Source organism: Morone saxatilis, unplaced genomic scaffold (genome assembly GCF_004916995.1).
Source record: "Morone saxatilis isolate NCDOM2014 unplaced genomic scaffold, NCSU_SB_2.0 Contig9, whole genome shotgun sequence".
Classification (NCBI taxonomy): Eukaryota; Metazoa; Chordata; class Actinopteri; family Moronidae; genus Morone; species Morone saxatilis.
In genome coordinates this window covers 15,012,113-15,031,263 of record NW_023340268.1, presented here as the reverse complement: position 1 = coordinate 15,031,263, position 19,151 = coordinate 15,012,113, and the positions used below count along the sequence as shown (strand labels likewise).

The following is a 19,151-nucleotide window of genomic DNA, read 5'->3' as shown; positions in this document are numbered from 1 at the left end:
AGTACCAGTCAGTGGGAGGTTACAGATGCGCTTTAAAGTCTACATTACAATACATTTTCATCATCGCTGTCACATGGTGCTTCCCTTCCACGTTACGTTGTGATTAGGGTATTTGCTGGTTGGCTGAAAGGCAATCATCCCATCGTTGGGAAAACAAACTCGCTGTGCTTGAACATCGAGGAGGAAGAGGAACGGAGCGCAGCGGCTCTGCACACTTTGATTTGGCTCAGAAATCAGAGGCTGTTTGAGTGTAGCCGGCACGGACCGTACGGGCTGTGTGGAGGAGGTGGACCAGTGCAATGATGACGGGGAAATCTGTGAAAGACGTTGACAGATACCAGACTGTCCTCAACTCTTTGCTGGCGCTGGAGGAGAATAAATTCTGCGCTGACTGCGAATCAAAAGGTAGGTGTTTGCCCGTGTCTTGATCCCGTCCGTGTCTGCTCATGGCCCGTGCTCGAGTCGACCCGCTCGCTCCTTTACTACGCTAGAAAATGCGGCATTGCATTCATCATCGCCTCGACCAATTACGTTGTACTATGGCGCAAGACACGGGGGCCACATCCTCGCAAGGCTGGAGCATGGCAGGCACCTACATCGTGCCACCTCCCCGAGGTAATCTAAGTAATTGGGTGTGCGTAATGGCCAGGTAACCATAGTAGACACAGATTTTATGAGGGATATCTCTCATCTAAGAAGGGTTTTTGTTAATAATGAGAATTGGATTACTATATTACAGCATGGAATAAGTAAATGTCATTATTAGTGAAAATGACTCTAATTGGGACCCTTGGAAGACACCTGAGGCTCTTTGAACCTTGGTATGGAAACCACTGGGGTAGCAGACATAGAGAGAGACATAGAGACACTTCTGCTGACTTTGAGTCACCCTGAACACACTGTTCCTGCAGGCTGAGTGCAGATGGGGACACAGGGAGGACGAACTCTTCACAAAATAACACACAACAATATTATGACATTATAATGGCATTATAGGGACACATTGTCATCCGCAGTAATTACTTATAGTTTAAGAGTTACAGTGAACTGAGGAGTTGGTCCTGACGTCATACTGTCCTTCATTTTTATTTTTGTTTTTTTGGGGATGTTGGTATTGTATCCTTCTGCGATCATTATAAAATGTATTAAAGGATTCTTTTATAGCCTGTTTATAAGAATCACCCCGTGTTGGTGCGGGTGCACTGACCCTTTCTAGCCTCAATAAGGCCTTGAGCTATGTCATCAATATTTACTGAACCTGTTTTGCCATATTGGTGAGTAAACACTGCTGTTTTGGTCATAATACACCGAGTCGGAGGCTCACCAAACTGATTCTCCAACATTTTGTCCGTTTTTGGATAAACTGTCAATAAGCTGATAACATCTGTGACTGTATAACACTGAAGACACACGTATGTCCACACACTGGCAGATAAAGAGTCATGCACACAAAACCACTTCACAACCAGCTCTTGGTTTCCAGGAACAAACCTCAGGTGTCAATGAAAAACTCTCTTGTGTCAACTGACATTCATTTAGCCCATTTGATTCCAATATATAGTGGATTGATCTATGCTAGATTCCCATCTGGTTCTGATGTCACGCTTCCACACTGCTGGCACTGCTCCTACCTCAGTCATAAATTCTCAAGTGAAGGCCCTGAATGTGTACGTAAATCACCCATTGCTGTCACACAGGGGACACCTTTGGGGATTCCTTATGAAAACTTCATGAATGATATGAGTAAGTAAGATGATATACAGCAGGGAGCAAGCTGTATTCTGTAATGCATTCAGATTCAGAGCTGTGTTTGCTTGGACACAGGAATACAGACAAAGGGACAAACAACAGACAAAATGGACAGGCAAACAGTGTCAGTGAAATACAAAGTGTACAAAGCACTCATGTCTTTAATGTGTACCAGCGCCTGCAAGATCTGCTTCATGAGGGGATGAGAGTTTAAAATCAATAAGTTATGGCGGCTCTCCTCTGGATGTATCTATCAGGGGTGAAACATTTCTAGTGTTTGGTGCAGACAGGTGTAGACAGGAACATTCAGAAAGGTGAGGCAGACAGACAGGTTGTATGACCTCCAAGTAAATGGGCTAACCTCAGTCTCATTGCCCCCATCCAATGTATGCTTGTTCATTTGAGCAGTCACTGTCCAGGTGTTCTTTCTGTGTCTCTCTTTATATATCTCAATCTCTGTATGCCACTCTCTCTCTCTCTCTCTCTCTCTCTCTCTCTCTCTCTCTTTCACCGTCTGGCCTGCATCTCTGTATCTATTTCAGGTGGCTGCCAAATGCAGGTAGAAATGATCTGGGGTGCTGATGCTGGCATCACAAATATTTCATAAGAAACATTTAGCGGGTCAAGTGGCTGCTGAAAAAGTAAACAACTGTCAATACGGATGTAAAGAGACTTTTCTTTAAACATGCCTTACGTAAGATAAAATAAAACATGGTCTTCCAATCCAGTAGTTAGAATTTTAGGCCTTAAAATGTCTTAAATATGATTTTGACGGTTCTTTACTTTAAAAAAATTAACAATACTTGTATAAAGTTGTGTTTCACTTTTGCTTTTAAATGTGTTTTTGTGAAAAAATTGTATTGATCGCGTTGTAACAAGTACAAAACCAAAATGGAACTAATTACTGATTTTCCTTCGTACTTATGTAAAATATGTTTTAAACTGTATAGTGGTCTTAAAAGGTTTTAAAAAGTCTTAAAATGAACCTGTTGAATCCTGCAGAAACCTTTTAACCTCATTACATGACAAATTCATTGCCATAGCCTACAATTAACCCCAACAAAAAGTTTTAGCTTAGAAAGCCTTAGTTTTTGGGGAATTCTGAAATTGGCCATATGAGGGCCAAAAAGTTAATGCTGGTAATCTGAAACATCAGTGTCAGCTGTATTATACATACCTTGTTTTACAATAGATTCTTCATTTCCTGTTATAACACTAAAATCCAACTTTCCATTAGAGGTGAAATGAAGTCTTTCACACACCCGTTACTTTCACAATACATAGACAATTGCAATTTTTGTACAGTAAATGTGATGTCAAGTTCTTGGTTGGATTTTGTACCAGAGATGTCAACAGGACACAGTGAATGCTTAGATTCTCAATACACAGTCTTGTTCCAGTGCATATGGCCTTTGGATGGTCTTTTTAATAAGATATAAATAGAACTGCAGACGTTGTTAGACTTCAGGCAAGCACACTTGTGACTGTTCAGAAGTCAATTTTAAGAAGCACACAGTGATCAGACTCTTGCAGCCTTTTTAAAGACGTGACTGTTCTAAGACTCGTGGACGAAAGCAGAGAAAATAAACAACATTTAAGAGGCGTTGGACTTTTCTGGACCAAGTCGAGGACACGAGGAGAGAGGAAGTTAAATTAGATGTTTTTTCTCACATGCTCAAAGATGAGCAAATCATGAGGAATGCCTGTGCATGGCTTGTATGGTTGTCGCGACTTCACTGTGAAACAGACTGATCTAATTAGACTGCAGATAAGATTAAGGGTTAAGAGGGAAAATAGCAACCACACACACATACACACAGCAATGATGCGGACGCTTTAATCTCAGTAAAAGGGAAATTTGTTCCGTATGATCTAAAGTGTGCTGTCTGTCGATTATGCACAAAAAAAATCACTTATTTCCCACCTTGTTTCTTGTAACTGTTCTTATTAATAAGCTGACACTAATCTAGGCTGAGGCTTGAAGAGAGGTATTTTACCTCCTGCCTGATTAGCACATTTTCTTGAAAGTGTTACTCTTCACTGCATTAGATGACAAGCACATGCTCTCACAAAACCAACACACGTGCACACCTTAAACACATTTGTTCCCTCCCCTTTCCTTTTCTCAAGTCAGGTTTTTGGCCATATGGCGGGTTGATGAGGTTTGGCCTAATCTTGTTTGCTTTGACAGAGATTACTGTGCGTTTATCACCTTCCTCCCTCTGGATGATTGAAGAGGAAGTGGTGAGATGTATGGAGCCATGTGTGTGCTCGCAGCAGCACATGAAGACACACAAAAACACATTAACGGTGCTATCAGGTCATCCCTATCTATGCTTATTGTACAGATACCACAGCAAGGAAACAATATCTGGGCTATAATGCTTTTTGACTGCAGTTTACTGCCTGTGGTGCCCAACTTCCTGTCTCTCTTTTCCTCTGTGCTGCATGACGTCCTGTATTATTTGTTTTTTTATCACTTCCTCACAGTGTGACACTTTTACTGTAAATCCTCAATACTGCCAGGAAATAATGAAGAGATGGGGAAAGAGGGTGAGGCAGGTGCATAATGTAGTCAACACTTCTACGTCTGGCTTCAGTCTCAAGGGGCTTTGTAAGTGTGTGTGTGCATGTGTGTGTGTGTGTGTGTGCGTGTGTGTGTGTGTGTGTGTTTGCATAAAAGCCTTCCTCCTTTATTGTCTCCATTGTACTTGTGTTTACGTACACACCGGGCCCCGGTTGCCGTGGAGATATCACCTGGCGATACCATGCCTTATCCCTCCACCACCACCACCTCCAAGCCCCCCTCCCTTCACACCCCTTAATCCCATCCAATCAGAAGCCAGCAGGGATTTCCATTGAGGAGGGAGGTGATTGGCTGTTTGTGTCCCCTGGCGCTGGCATAGAGTTCAGAGCCTTACAGTACCAAGGACAGGGGGGTCCACAGTATATTACTGTGTGTATACACTGCCATGGCCAGATTAACATGCCACAGGCCCCTGGGCGTCCTTATTAACACCCTTAATGACCCCCTCTTAAGTTCCTTATCATTCATTTATTTTATATTGTTCTTTAGTGGTGTATTATTTCCATATTCCCATACAAAGTTACATATGAATCAAATTACCACATACCAACTGCCGCACAGTGAACTTTGAGCTTTGAGGGAGGGGGCAGTCTGAGGTCCCAAACAGTTGGTAGTTCAGCCTTATACAACTGTGTATAATAGAAAAGCACACAACAAATATAAGGTCAAACATTCATCTGTCATGCCTAGCTTACCTGGAAACTGCCTCAGCGCTGCACAGGAAGACGACAAAAGACCAGGAACAGCTCACAATAAAATGTGACAGCACAGGCTACAGCGCCTCAAAGGTTACTATAGCACTGAAATAATTCACATTCATAAAGGTAGCAGGTATTGCAGACATATTATATTGTTAACGTTTTGTTGTCTCTGTTTGTTTTTTTTGTCACCAGCAGTAGCTTTCAAGTGAAAAATAGGGTCTGAGGATGAGTTTATATACAGCGCTGTGGGTAGTTTTTTTGTCATGGGTGTGGTTTTATCTCCCCATGTTTATGGGTTACAGTGAATTATAGTTATAATAAAACATTTGTACTGCACTCTTTAAAAGATTACAAAGTTCTCTAACAGCCATGCAAATGCAATATCACAGAAAGAATAAATATATTATCTAGTCTCTCGTGCAAGCAATAAAATCAGTAACAGGAAAAAATTAAGCATAAAAGCAAGTTTAAAGATGTGTTTTGAGAAGAATCTGCAGCTTTAAATGATGGAATGTCTTACTCATCTTTTGGTGTATAACCCATTCAACCCCAATGACACACCTGCAGGATCACAGTCATGACACTCGAATCGTAGCGCAGATGGTTGGTGTGTATTAGTAAATTATCAATAGGGGTCCATCTGTTTAGCTCAGGCTGGGAGTGGGTCACTGGATGGCCTCTGGGTTTCTGGATCAGTTTAGATGCTGAGAAGGGCTGGAAGATAGGACGGGTGTGTGTATACATGAGTGTGTGTGTGTTTGTGTGACGGTGGTGTAGGAGGGCGTAGGATCCACTGATGACTGAGGCTCTGTGGGATTAACTGGATGCATGCAGAGAGCACCGTTTATCCTTGTGGGATATAGGCTAATGAGCCATATGCACCTGCTCGTGTGTGTGTGTGTGTGTCACCATAGATGTGTGTCAGAAAAGCAGCCCTGGGTAGGGAGATGTCGATATTATGTGTGTGTTAATGTATGATTCTGTTTTTTAGTTGTTGTTTTTTTGACATTAGAAGGAAGAGGAGGACATCACATACATCTACAAAAAAATGTCAAACACGGCACACTTAAATCCATGAGGTATTTCCAACGTGGCCCTTGATGTAAAGATAGCAAAGATGCCTGCGTTCCTCCAACCCGAAGGTCATCTCTGAGATACTGTACCGCACTGAGTTAAGCTGTGTGTAATTGCTTGTTTTTCCCAGACCTTTAAAGGCATGTGCAGACTAAGTAATAAAAGAAATTCAAAGCAGGAGAATTGGCCAAGGGTTTTTGACATCCTTTATCAATTAAATTATCTTTCCCAGCCAAAAACCTTGTTCTGCTGTTCACTTTCCCCCAGGTCTTTAATGCTTTTCTCTCTCTACCCAGATTAGCATATCCTATCATTTCAGATAACTAACAGAGGGCTTTTAACTGTTTTTTAAGGAAGGTATTCAAGTTAGAACTGTGCTGGAGGGAGAGATGTTTGAGGCTAGTGGTTACTCAATGAATGTAGCCAGTAAAGGTCCTCACCAGTGTTGTAATACACTGAAATCTGTGTGTGGGTGAGTGACAGAGAGGTTCATTATAGATCTCTGTTTGCGCCCGCTGCTCGTCATGCCCCCTGTACATCCCAGCAGGTCATCAAGCAGCTTAAGTCCGCCATTTGATGGCTATAAAAATCCCCTCTTGTTTGTCTCTGTTTTTGGCTCTCACCACGGTCTGCCCTCTCCTCCCCTGATGTGCTTCAAGCTGCATGTTCGACAACCACAACCACAGTCAGTTTTTGCCAGGATGATTCATCAACCTCGTGTGCAAAAGGCCTCTACTTTTGGGTAGTTCGCCCTATAAAAATGAGGACAGCTTTATTAGTCAAAGCCAATAAATATTTAATTATACCTCAAAAGAAGGTGTTGGCATTTGTTCTTTGATTACAAGAAGAGAAGAGGAAGCTTACTCACCCCCTCTTACTTAACAGTGGAGAAATGTTCACTGTAATGCAAACCCTGTAACACTGAGAATTTCATTTGTAGAGACTGTTCAATCTTTCCGTCCTTTTTTAGATGTCTGTTCCTCCTACTCTCTTCCTACTATATCTGTTCAAAGTACCTGGAGGTGTGCATTGTTGCTGGACAGACATACTTTATATGGGTTCTTACTCAAGCAGTGCATTGATTGGAACCAAAGAGGCTACTGCCGTGCAGTGTGCAGGTGTGATTCACTTTAAAAAACTAACTAACCATCATGACATTCCTGATTAGACCTTATTTAAGCCCCTATCCCCCTTCCTCAAGAGGCTTTGCCTTTTACCGGGCCACCATTGTAAATAAGATTTGTTCTTATTGACTTGCCTGGTTAAATAAAGGTTATAAATAAATACAAGAAAATACAGCTGTGCTCACACCAATGAACACAGGGACAAACACGGTTAGGAAAGCAAAATATGGCAGTGAAGGCAAGAGGCTCTGTGAGGCTGTACTTAGTGTAGGCACAGCAATGCTTTGAGCTAAATGCTAATGTCAGCATGCTCCCAGTGGTAATGTTTACATGCTGATGTTTGGCAGGTATAATGTTTACATGCAAACATTTGCTAATTAGCACTAAACACAAAATGCCGCTGAGGGTGGTGTAAATGTCATTAGTTTTCATTTTGGATACATTCACTTTTGTTGAAACACTAAGGGATCACTAAAGTTATTATATTTCACCCTTAGGGGGACTTGAGTTTCTCTACCAGATTTCATTCCAGTTAATCCAATAGTCCAAATCATATCTGTACCAAGTTTCATGGAAATCCATCCAATAGCTGTTGAGATATGTCAGTGTGGACCAAAGCAGTGGACCAACAGACCAACACTGCCATCCCTAGAGCCATGTCACTAACCTGGCTAAAAACAAATCAGCAAATATGTAAAGAAATAAAAAAAAAACAGTGACAGCAACTGGGAGAAACCCCAGGCAGTAAGAGTGGAGAATGTTATAGAAAAAGAGAATTAGAACTGTGAGCGAGAGATATGGAGGGACAGAGGAAAAGAGGATGGAGGCAGCAGTGGTGAATGAAAGAGATAAGAAATGGCAGGCAGGACACAGAGGGGCATTAGAGTAAGGATGAGGAGGACGAACTAATTCCAGCATTAAGGGAGTTCAACACAATTGACAATCTCTCTCTTTCTCTGTGTCAGTGCCGATGTTTACAGCGGTTAAGCAGGCTTTGCAGAGTAATTCTACTATTATTAGCCGGCATGAGAGCTAATGCTGCAGCCAGACGGTCAGGATGATGGACATACTCTGTCTGTCTGGTGACCCTCTGTTTATGTTTACTGGTTTGCTCTCTGTACGTTTGTTTGCATGTTTGCCAGTTGGTGTCTTTCCCTTTCCTAATTTGAAAATGTAGCCTGCAAACTCGGCTTGTCCAAAAATACAGAGCCAGTCTTATGATTGCCTTCTAATTGTACAAACAGAATAACCGCTTAAGCATTCGTAGTTCAGGATGCAACCAAGACAAAGGGCTATTCTTTGACTCTGCATCCAGACGCCCTGTTTCTGCAGCTGCCGTTAAGAGGAAGGCTTTGCATGTTTTGTCTTCTTCCTCTTTCATTTGCATAGAATGGCCTTTCTTGAACACTGCACGGTGACTCCGGCTGACAGAGAGAGTCCAACGAGGAATCCAAATCAAAAAGCTGCTCTTCCACCTAGTGGTGTAAAGGCCACAGTGCGGCGACATCTTGCAGAAAGGTTGCGAGCGAGGGCTCATAACGGAGACGAGGGGGAGAGGTGGAGGCAGAGGCATCTAGTGGTTCACCCGACGAGAAAGGAGCGAGGGAGGGGGAGCGGGAACGGATGGAGGAGGAGGGGCAAGACGAGAGAGAGATGGGGAGAGAAGCAACAGTATTCTCTTTGAAGCTGACTGTATCCTCTGAAGAGGACGGTTGCATAATTTCAGCAGAAAAATAGCCTGACAGTGTTGTTTTTGTTTCCCCCCTCTCAGAGTTGTATGGTCAGGCAAGGATCCCGACAGCTCTGCAGATAGAAGACAAAACACTATGTAAAGCTAAAGTATGGGGGTGAATATGGGGTACACTACACTCAAATGCAGCCATTGAGGTACATATGGCAGTAAGATTGACAAAATGGCCCACTCAGATAACCAAGCACCCACACACTTAGGCTCATGACCAAATGAGTAATCATCCCTGCAGGTATCCAGGCTCTGAGTGTGTGTGACTGCTTGTGTGTGTGTTTGTGACTTTCTACTCCCCCTCTCTCCTCATCTATGTAGGCTAACTCTCCTATTGGATCCCATTATGTGTCAGGACACCGCATGACTTACACAGGATTAGACGTGTTCCCAGCTGAATTCAAACTCATAATTGAATTTCAGGTTTTATAATTGGACCAAAATTAATCAGAGTTTTCCTCATCATTCTTCAGCCTCTTGCCTGGTTATTGTACCTCTCTATTATACGTCTACGTTCACTCTCCATCTCTTTTCTTTGCTTTTTGTTCTGTCGCCCAGTTACCTCATTGGCCTCCTCCAAAGACCCTCTGCTCTAAATATTAAATACTACCTTTCTCTCTTTGCCAGGTCCAAGATGGGCATCCTGGAATTTGGGCATCTTCATCTGCATCCGCTGTGCTGGTATCCATCGGAACCTAGGGGTCCACATCTCCAAGGTCAAGTCTGTCAATCTGGACCAGTGGACGCAGGAGCAGGTCCAGGTCAGAGGTCACACTACAGAGCCAAACATCAAGATTGGGACATTTGCTGCATGTTAATGTGTGACATACAGTACATGGTCTGTCACAAAATATTAATATATTACAGTACATCATGATTAGGTTCACAGTAGAATAGAATAATAGATCTGGACTGTCAAAATTACCTACTACAGCTTTTTCTACAAATGGTGTATGACCTTTCAAAACACCTGCAATTGACAGTGTAATTTATTTGAATAAATCAGGTACCAATTAAATACTTACTGGCTCTTACTGGTACTTAAATGTAGATACAAATTATACATTCTATATATACTGTATATTTTTTATGGTATAATGGATTTCATAATTATGAAATGCAGCCAAAATGGAAGGGTTATCGTAAGGTAACAAAAGGGGCTTTGGAACAAAAACTTGGATGGAGGGGTTTTTGAAAAACATTAAATTTGTGGGGTACATTCCTCACCAATGCTGGGGTACAGCTATGTAGTTTTGAGGGAGTAAGCGCATAGAAACCGGTAAAGGTTTTGAAAAAAATGAAAGAATTCCTTATACTAATATGGATGAAGTAAAATAAAAACAAATGCTTTTGCCCTTTGCTAATGCCAGTTATTAGGTGCCCCGAAACAGCAAAGCTGTTACTGAGATATAGTTGTTATAGCAGAGAAAAGCCTTAATGTCTTAGTGAGTCCAATTTATTTATTTTTTCCTCTAAAATGTCCAATTGTTACCCCCTCGTTCCTCACAGTCGCATCTTTTGCGGTAGCTGCATTTAAGTACCAGTAGGAGCCGGCAAGTATTTAATTGGTACAATGAAAGTAGACATTTTAAGTGTTTTTTTTTATATTGGACCAATTATACACAAAGCCTTGTGTCAGAAATAACCAGTTTTTTGGATCAATATTTCTATTTGATTTGATATTTCTATATATAATCAATAAAAAAAAACTTTCAGGCTGCTGCAGCTTTATCTGAAATGATTGATTAGGAAAAGAGTCATAGGGCATAATATTAATACTTAAATGTTCACTTATAAAATAAGTAGACACTTCAGTATCATCAGTATCAGCAAGAAAGTCAGCATTATGCTTGTCTCTTTCCTCCACAAAAGGAATTCACTGTGTTTTATTTTATCAGGACCCCACCACACACAATAGCACCTTGGATGGATTAGACTGCTTAACAATGTGACATGGTATGTTGTGTTTCGGTGTCACCAGTGCGTTCAGGAGATGGGAAATGCCAAAGCCAAACGTCTCTACGAGGCTTTCTTACCTGAGTGCTTCCAGCGCCCCGAGACAGACCAGTCTGCAGAGATCTTCATCAGGGACAAGTATGATAAGAAGAAGTACATTGATAAGGTCATTGACATCCAGATGCTCAGGGTGAGCCTTCTCACACACACACACACACACACACACACACACACAGAAAATAAGCTCAAAGGCTCAAACAGAAAAAAAGTATCAAATAGGTTCGGCAGACAAAAAGTGGACAGGACAGTAAATAACAGACTTCCTTTTCTCATATCTCTTGAGCAAGGTGTCTGAGAAAGTGTGTGCTTGCTCAACAAAACCATTTGTTTTCTCTGTACAGAAAGAGAAGAGCTGTGACAATATACCCAAAGAACCAGTTGTGTTTGAGAAGATGAAATTGGTGAGTACATCATTTCCTGCTGGTTGTATCGCAGAATTAATAGAGTAGAACTGCTCCTGTCCTTAAATTGTTAGATTCGATTACATTTTACATTCAGCTGATGCTCTTATGCAGAGTAAATGAGTGCAGCATTACATGAAGGAGAAGGTGACATGAGGTACATCTTGAAGAGATGAGTTTTCAGCCATCAGGGGAGAATTGGGAGGAGCTCTGCTGTTTTGACTAGAGTGGGAAGGTCATTTCACCACCAGGGAGTCTAGAGAAAAAAAGGATTTTGGATCCGAGCTCATTTGTCACTGCAGACACATTGCATTAATTGTATTGACTTTCTCTGTTGTGACAGAAAAAAGACATCAGCCCAAAGACAGTTTCCCAGTCTGTTACAGACCTGCTTGGATTAGGTATTGTACCCCATACACACTAACACCTATTTGTTTGTTATTCATGTAATGCTAAGAACTGTACAATGGAGCCACATTATATATCATGTTGTATTATAATGTTGTTTTCAAATGTCAGGCCAGAGAGGCCAGAAAGCAACATCGATCCTACTTTACTATCAGTTAATATCAATTGTAGCTTAAGTTTACGGTTGACATTTTGAGGTTTTATTGAACTTATCTTAAAGAGATTGTTATAGAATCATAATCATAGCTTCCATCTGCCCTCTATTAGATGCTCCTGCTCCAAGTCCTGCAGTGTCTAATGGTGGAGGATGTGTTCCAGACAGTAATGAGAGCCCAGCAGTGTCTAATCCAGCTCTGGCACACTCTGCACTGGATCTCTTCAGCTCCCTGCCAGCACCCTCCTCTGCTTCCTCCACTAAAACCACGGTAGGAGATAACACACTGTACATACTGTAAGCCACCCCTATGTCTTTAGCATGCAAGCAGCATGACTGTCAGGACGGCAGTGTTGCTATGTCCAGAATGCAATATCAGCTCTTTGATGGATAGCCATGAAATATTGAACAGACGTTCATGGTCCACAGAGGATGGATGCCCTGACTTCTCATCTGTCGCCATCTTCACGTCAAAATGTCAAATTATAATCAAATACTTGGTAGCATGCTAGAATGCTGAAGTTGAAAACGGTAATACCTTCTACTACTACTCTTCTAGCATTTAGCTGACCGCACCACTTTCCCTCAGTACAGCCTCATACAGTCACATACGTGCATGTAAACTTTAGTCTTGTTCAAATCTGTCTTTTTAGTTGTGCCTTTCATTGTGTCCCACTGTCTCGCATCCTTCTCCCACCAACTCTCTGATTCTTTCTATCCATGCCGCCCTGTCGCCCTCCCTCTGCAGCCTGTTTCCAGCTCCATGCCCCAGAGCAGAGTGACAGCCTCGGTGCCTGAAAACCTCAGTCTGTTCCTAGATCCGGCACCCAAAGCAGAGGAAGGCACTGTCAAAAAGCTTTCCAAGGATTCTATTCTCTCCCTTTACGCCTCCACCCCCTCAGTGCACACAAGCGCTATGGCTGCTCACGGTGAGAACTGTTCTACTTCATGTGTCCTTAGTTCTTCATTTAATTAGTGAGTCAGTTTCATCATAGAGACCCTAGAATTAGTTTTATTCATTGCTTACCGTTTGCCAAAATGGCCGCTTTCTATCTGTGATTATTTTCAGCAGGCTTGTACATGAACCAAATGGGATACCCGACACACCCGTATGGTTCATACCATTCTTTGGCCCAGGCAGGGGGAATGGGAGGCGCCATGATGACATCACAGATGGCCATGATGGCACAGCAACCAAGCGGCATGATTGGAGTTCAACAGAACGGCATGATGGGACAGCAGAATGGCTTAATGGGTGCCCAGGGTGTCATGCCTCAGCCTAGTGGTGTTATGGCGACATCCTACATAACAGGGATGACCCAGGGCATGATGGGACAGCAGCAAAGCGGAATGATGGCACAGCAGCAGAGTGGGATGATGGGACAGCAGCAGAGTGGGATGATGGTCCAGCAGCAGAATGGGATGATGGGACAGCAGCAGAATGGCATTATGGGACAGCAGCAGAGCGTGATGATGGGACAGCCGCAGAGCGGGATGATGGTCCAGCAGCAGAATGGCATTATGGGACAGCAGCAGCAAAACGGGATGATGGGACAGCAGCAGGTTGGAGCTTTGCCTCATCAGCAGGTGTATGGAGCTCAACATGCCCAGCAGCTACAGTGGAACATTACCCAGGTGTGTGTGCGTATGTGTGTGTGTGCCTGTGTGTGTATTTGTTTTGGACCTTACACATTTTGAAAGTAATAAAAGCGCTGTTAATTTGTTTCATGTCTTTCAGATGACTCAGCATATGGCCGGCGTGAATCTCTATAACACCAACGGCATGATGGGATACAGCAGTCAACACATGGGAGGCTCGACAACTCCAAGCTCAGCTCACATGACCGCACATGTTTGGAAGTGATCTCATCTATCCGAGAAGTGATGCAACGCCAATGACCCACAAAAGAGAGGGGAACTGAGAACCTGTGGATCAGACTCTCCGTGAGACTTTTTCTAATGCAAGGGAGGAGGAGGAGGAGGAAGAGGAGGAGGAGACAGGTGTGAAGAAGTATAAGGTTCGGGAAACCACTACTACCTCTCTTTCTCTCTCCTCTCTGCCCATACTTCCTCCTCTCGTCTCATCCATGGCCATGTTTTGCATATCTCCATGCTTGCCTTCCGAACATTTTCGTATGACGACCAAGACAACAGGGTTCACTGGTTAGGATCTTTCTTCGCACCTAGCCTGTATGTGAGAGTGTGTGCGCGCACATCTGCTGTCTGTGGGTGTCAACTAACTGCTTGACTTAAAAGATCAGTTTGGTTTTGGAGAATTTTACAGTTTTTCTTACTTGATCAGAATCTGAATCAAAATGCAAAGGTTAGCATAGCTCAACCCAATTGGTTGTTGTGCTTGACTACTGGAATGTATTTTAATGAGATGTATTTCCCCTTAAAGGGGGGGAAACATGCATTGTTGCAAGACTAAAGGTTTAATATTTTATCATTTGTTAAAGGGTTTACATTTTGGAATATTTTCTTTTTTGCCAAGAGTTAAATGAGAAGATTGACACCACTATTATGACTGTACAGCAAATACGAACCTACCGCCAGCAGCCAGTTAGCTTAGCTTAGCATAAAGACAGGGAAACAGGGAAACAACTAGCCTAGATCTGTCCAAAGGTAACAAATCCACCTACCAGAACCTCTAAACCGCTTATTATTACCGTGGGGCCTATATCTTGTTTATTTCATCCATACAAAAGCTACTTTTGTATGGATTAAACAAATGAGATGAGCATTAGAGGTGCTGGTAGGCAGATTTTGTTACCTTTGGACAGTCAGACTAGCTGTCTCCCTCTGTTTCCAGTCTTTGTGCTAAGCTAACCGGCTGCTGGCAGTGACTTTATATGTCCCGTACAGTATTGAGAGTGGTATCGATCTTCTCATTTAACTCTTAGAAAGAAAGTGAATATGTCAAACCTTTTAACCCAGCATCAACAATGTCTCTTAACAAGTCACAACAATATCCAATAAATTAGCTTGATTTTAGCTGCAACCATATTTGTGAAATGGCAACTACGAATGTTTTTCAGCTATTTTTCAAGCGCACAGTGGTTAAGAGATTTCTACCAGAAATGTTGTGGGTATAGCTTTATTTTAGAATAGCTTTACCCTTATTTTGAGAGGAAAGTCTAGCTAGGCTACGCTAGCCTCTTAATACATAACACATTCAAACTGAAAGTAGAGAGGAAAGGCATAAATGAATTTCTCTTACACTGTGTAAGTAGGGAAAATTGTAAAATCTAATCTTACATAAACAGATGTATCCTTTCTAAATACTTATCTTACCCGTACAATAATAATAAAATATAACAAATCCCTTTATATAAGTTCTTAGATCATCACTGTCTCACAAGTTAGAGCAGCTACTAAACCTAAACAGCCCTTCATTATGATGTCTTCTACTCAATTTAAAGAGGGCTTCTTTTAGAACCAACATCTAAACTGGATTTTGGGAGACCAAAGATCAACGCTAGCTTTATTAAGGTTGTACAGTATTCCAATGCTTTGTCTGTATAGCCACTCAACTAGTGATTAGAGAATTCAATTCAGCAGTCCTTTAACAGTATGTTTGGTCGTACCTGCTCTCAACACAATGAATGTTTGGGAATATCAGTTCACTGTGCTATTTCCTCAGCAAGGGTGGGACTCTTAAAAGGTCACTTGCATGCAATGTCATCCTGTAAATGTTGAGTTAACGCTCACACACCTCAAGTTAATCTACCTTGTACAATAGAGGCCTCAAATAATGTTGAATGTCCGCAAATAACAGAGAAATAGAGAGAGAGAGGTGGGGACAGAGAAAACATTAAGGTACAGATGAATCATGTTTCAGATTCTTCCACTGAATTGCATGAGGTGAATGTTTTTTCTAGCTCTGATTGTATGTACTGTATGTTTATTAAGATATCCGAATGTGTATCTTTGAATGTTTCCGTCTACACCGTCGACCAGTCTCTGACCAAGACCTACAAAAAGAAATCTCAATGAATGTGTGTCCTGAATGTGTTTCACGATTGTACCGGACTTGATTAGAATACACACACCCGAGTACTGCTGGGGTGTGATTGTTTTTTGATATTCTATGACTCTGTCAAGCAATGTACACTTGGGTCTTTTGAATGTTCCGTCAACAGCGTCCTGTCCATTTTTGGTGACTTGTTTTTAATTCAACAAAGTTTTTAATGTTACCGTTCAGTTAGGAGCAAACTGTGACCAGGCTCACTCTGGGGGCGTTTACAATTTGGCCAAACCACAATGTGAAGCGAAAAGCGATTGTACGACCACAATCTGTCACTTCTTAATGTTTTCGTCGACCGCTTCTATTTCTCTTCCACACAAGCCCACGCGAACCATCTCTGCATCCTGATTTCTCTTAAAGTGTTTCTAAATATGTCCATTCTTATAAATGCATGGAGTCATTAGTGTAAATATTTCCAGTCTTTCCATTTTTCTTTTTGTAGAAGCACTTCGGTGTTAAGTTGCCAATATAATTGTTAGGGTTGAAAGACAAATAAATTAACATATAGGATTCGTATTAAATGCTGCCAATAAACAAGCAGCACAGCATTCGCGACTCAGAAATTCGTCTACTCCTTCCAGGTCTTTCTGTCAATTTTGGCTCATTTTTGTGGCAGCGGAGGCAACAGTGTGACAGCAGCAGTCACCTTCTCTGCTGAGAGTAATACCACCATCAGACAATGTGTCGTCTCTGTACTGTAACGGCAGATCTGTCAGCTAGCGAAGAGAGGTTTCTGGAAAAAGCAGTAACAATCCATCTGTGTGGGCGATAAAGGCTTCACATGGGCTTTTTCATTTGAGATTATCTTTAAATTTGGGTTGCTTGTAATCTGTTCCTTTTTTTGTCTGGTATATTTTCTGTGAAATAAGAGCAAATGAAGGAATGTATCTTTTTATGTACTTGTCGACCAAGATATTGTGTACCTTATTCTTTATCAGAATATCTCTGTATATTATGTTTCTTAAACAATATTGATGAACATGTGTTGTATATTAGTTCTGCATTTTTTTCACATGCTTTGGCCCTTTTGAGTTCGTGTTCACACAAGTTAGTCACTTAAATTTGAGAATATGTATGTAACATACAATACCTGTCTCTGTGAAAATATACAAAATAAATATTGTTTGGATTAAATTCTACATCTTGTATTGGTTTAACATTTTTAACCCTAGCAGGCCCACACAAGTGCTGACATTGTGCTCGCTGTTTGTTTTGGCTGAATGGTTGTCAAAGCAATAGTCCCGTTCCTAACTAGATAAAATACTGATTGAAGCCCTACTTGCTGTCATGGTTGTCAAGAATTGTTCTGTGTCATTCTCTAGAAGGAAACAGGCTGTAATGAGTTCACTGTTGCCTTGTTACTGGTCAATGGTTCCCAACCTGGGGGTCAGAATGCCCACTAGGGGTCGCCAACGTTTCACACAAGGCCTTCTGGTTTTTTTAGTGGTATAAGAAAACTTGTACTACAGATATACTACAGAGTATGCCTATATCTCAGCATTTCATTCATTTCTGTAAAGAAAAGAAAAGAAAAAATAAAAGTTATTTTTAAAGTTTAGATTATTATTTAAGATCTAAATGTTAAAGACCTGAACACAAGCTACATTCACAGAGCCGTCACTCTCTCTTAAACAGCCTCATCCTGATTAGAAAGTTGCAGTTTAAACAACCAACAGCTCAGAGAACAATGGCCAAGTTTTGGGAAGAAGAAAAATGAATTTGGCAAAAGAGAATTATTATTAATTTTTAATAGAGAATATTATTGTTTCAAATGAAATAAATACCTAATACAGACAGAGACACATCAGAGACTTGGATTGAAAGTTCCAGTCATATCTGATGTAATATTCACAGGAAATAATTTGCTCAAAATTCATCGACATTTCTTGTTTTACACACACTTCTACACAAACACTAGTTATTGTGTTTACTGTTAGGTTTAATTGTTCCTTTTTTTAAGTTGTTTTGTACTGTTGTTGTTATGCATAAGAGAAATATGAAATATCCATAAAATATATCACTTAGTTTACTCAATGATAGAAAAGTTAAGTTATGATGCTGTAGTAAGCCCACATTTAGTCAGATACACCAAAAACTCTGTATCCATTATTAATCTTGATTGTGACTATTCACATTCTTTATAATATCAATAGATCATATGTGTGAGTCGAACCAACAGTCATCACCCGACTCTGCAGTTCATCTCAGCTCTACAGACCTTATTAGCAACTTTCAGCACATTGTTTACGGTGGTGGTTTTACGGCCCACAGATATACTGCTTTGGTTCACTCTCATGGCTCTCAAAACATAATTTCTGGCCACAGCAGGTTAGCTGAACGCTACCTGCCCAGCACCAAACAGCAGACAGACAGTTAGCACATTGCTGGTGAATACAGCAGCAAATGTTCTTCCTCAGGAGTTGGTGAAGACAATCAGAGCTAAAAGATGAAATGAAGGAACTGAAAAGGTTAAAATACACACATGACAAACGTTTGTGATTCAAATAAACTTTATTGACTTTGCGTCCAGATGTCAAAGGGCATGCAAATACAGGCTTCTGAATCCGAAATTGTTCTTTTTTTCCTCAGTTTGGTTCTATTTTCTTACAAAACTACGTGCACCTTAAGTAATCAATTCTGCAGCGTACAAACCACAAAAATACCAGTTTTACATTATCAAATACTGCACATAGAAAACATTTACAAAGCACAGGTATAAAATTACAGCTCCCCTTTTCTTCTTAGCCATAAACTGCATCCTTTCATCAGTCTGCTATGTTTTGCCCTTAAAAACATACTCTGTGAACACTCCTTTGTGAAAAGGTTAAGGCCGGTTAAGAAAAGACAACCGCTCATCTACCAACACCAGCAATCCAGATTAACTTGGCTGAATGTCTTAATGCTCCCATCCAGCTTTACATTTGATTCCAAGACGCCAATCTATTATATGTGCTAAGGAATGTCATTGTGGTCCACAAATATTAAATATAATCAAAACCTTCTAAGATTTACTTTATTTTGAGGTTGCACATTCAGCTGTTAGTTCAGGGTGTATTCAAGAGGTTTGTGCTTTGCTGGGCTTGATAAAATGAAGGTTGTCTTGACAGTGGGGAGGGGAGCTACAGTGGCCTTAATATAGTCTGACAGACAGCTAAAAAGACAAAATGGC

General features: G+C 41.3%; 1 protein-coding gene across 1 annotated transcript; it reads left to right on the top strand.

Moving 5' to 3' along the window:
* The first annotated feature begins 31 nt into the window (after positions 1 to 31).
* On the top strand, positions 32 to 17,104 carry smap2 (small ArfGAP2). The gene is made up of 9 exons (XM_035681555.1): positions 32 to 405; positions 9,604 to 9,737; positions 10,958 to 11,122; positions 11,334 to 11,393; positions 11,737 to 11,794; positions 12,069 to 12,226; positions 12,704 to 12,884; positions 13,028 to 13,590; positions 13,694 to 17,104. Exons 1-9 carry the CDS (start codon positions 300 to 302, stop codon positions 13,817 to 13,819), a joined length of 1,551 nt encoding a protein of 516 aa, XP_035537448.1. The 5' UTR covers positions 32 to 299; the 3' UTR covers positions 13,820 to 17,104.
* Positions 17,105 to 19,151: the final 2,047 nt, after the last annotated feature.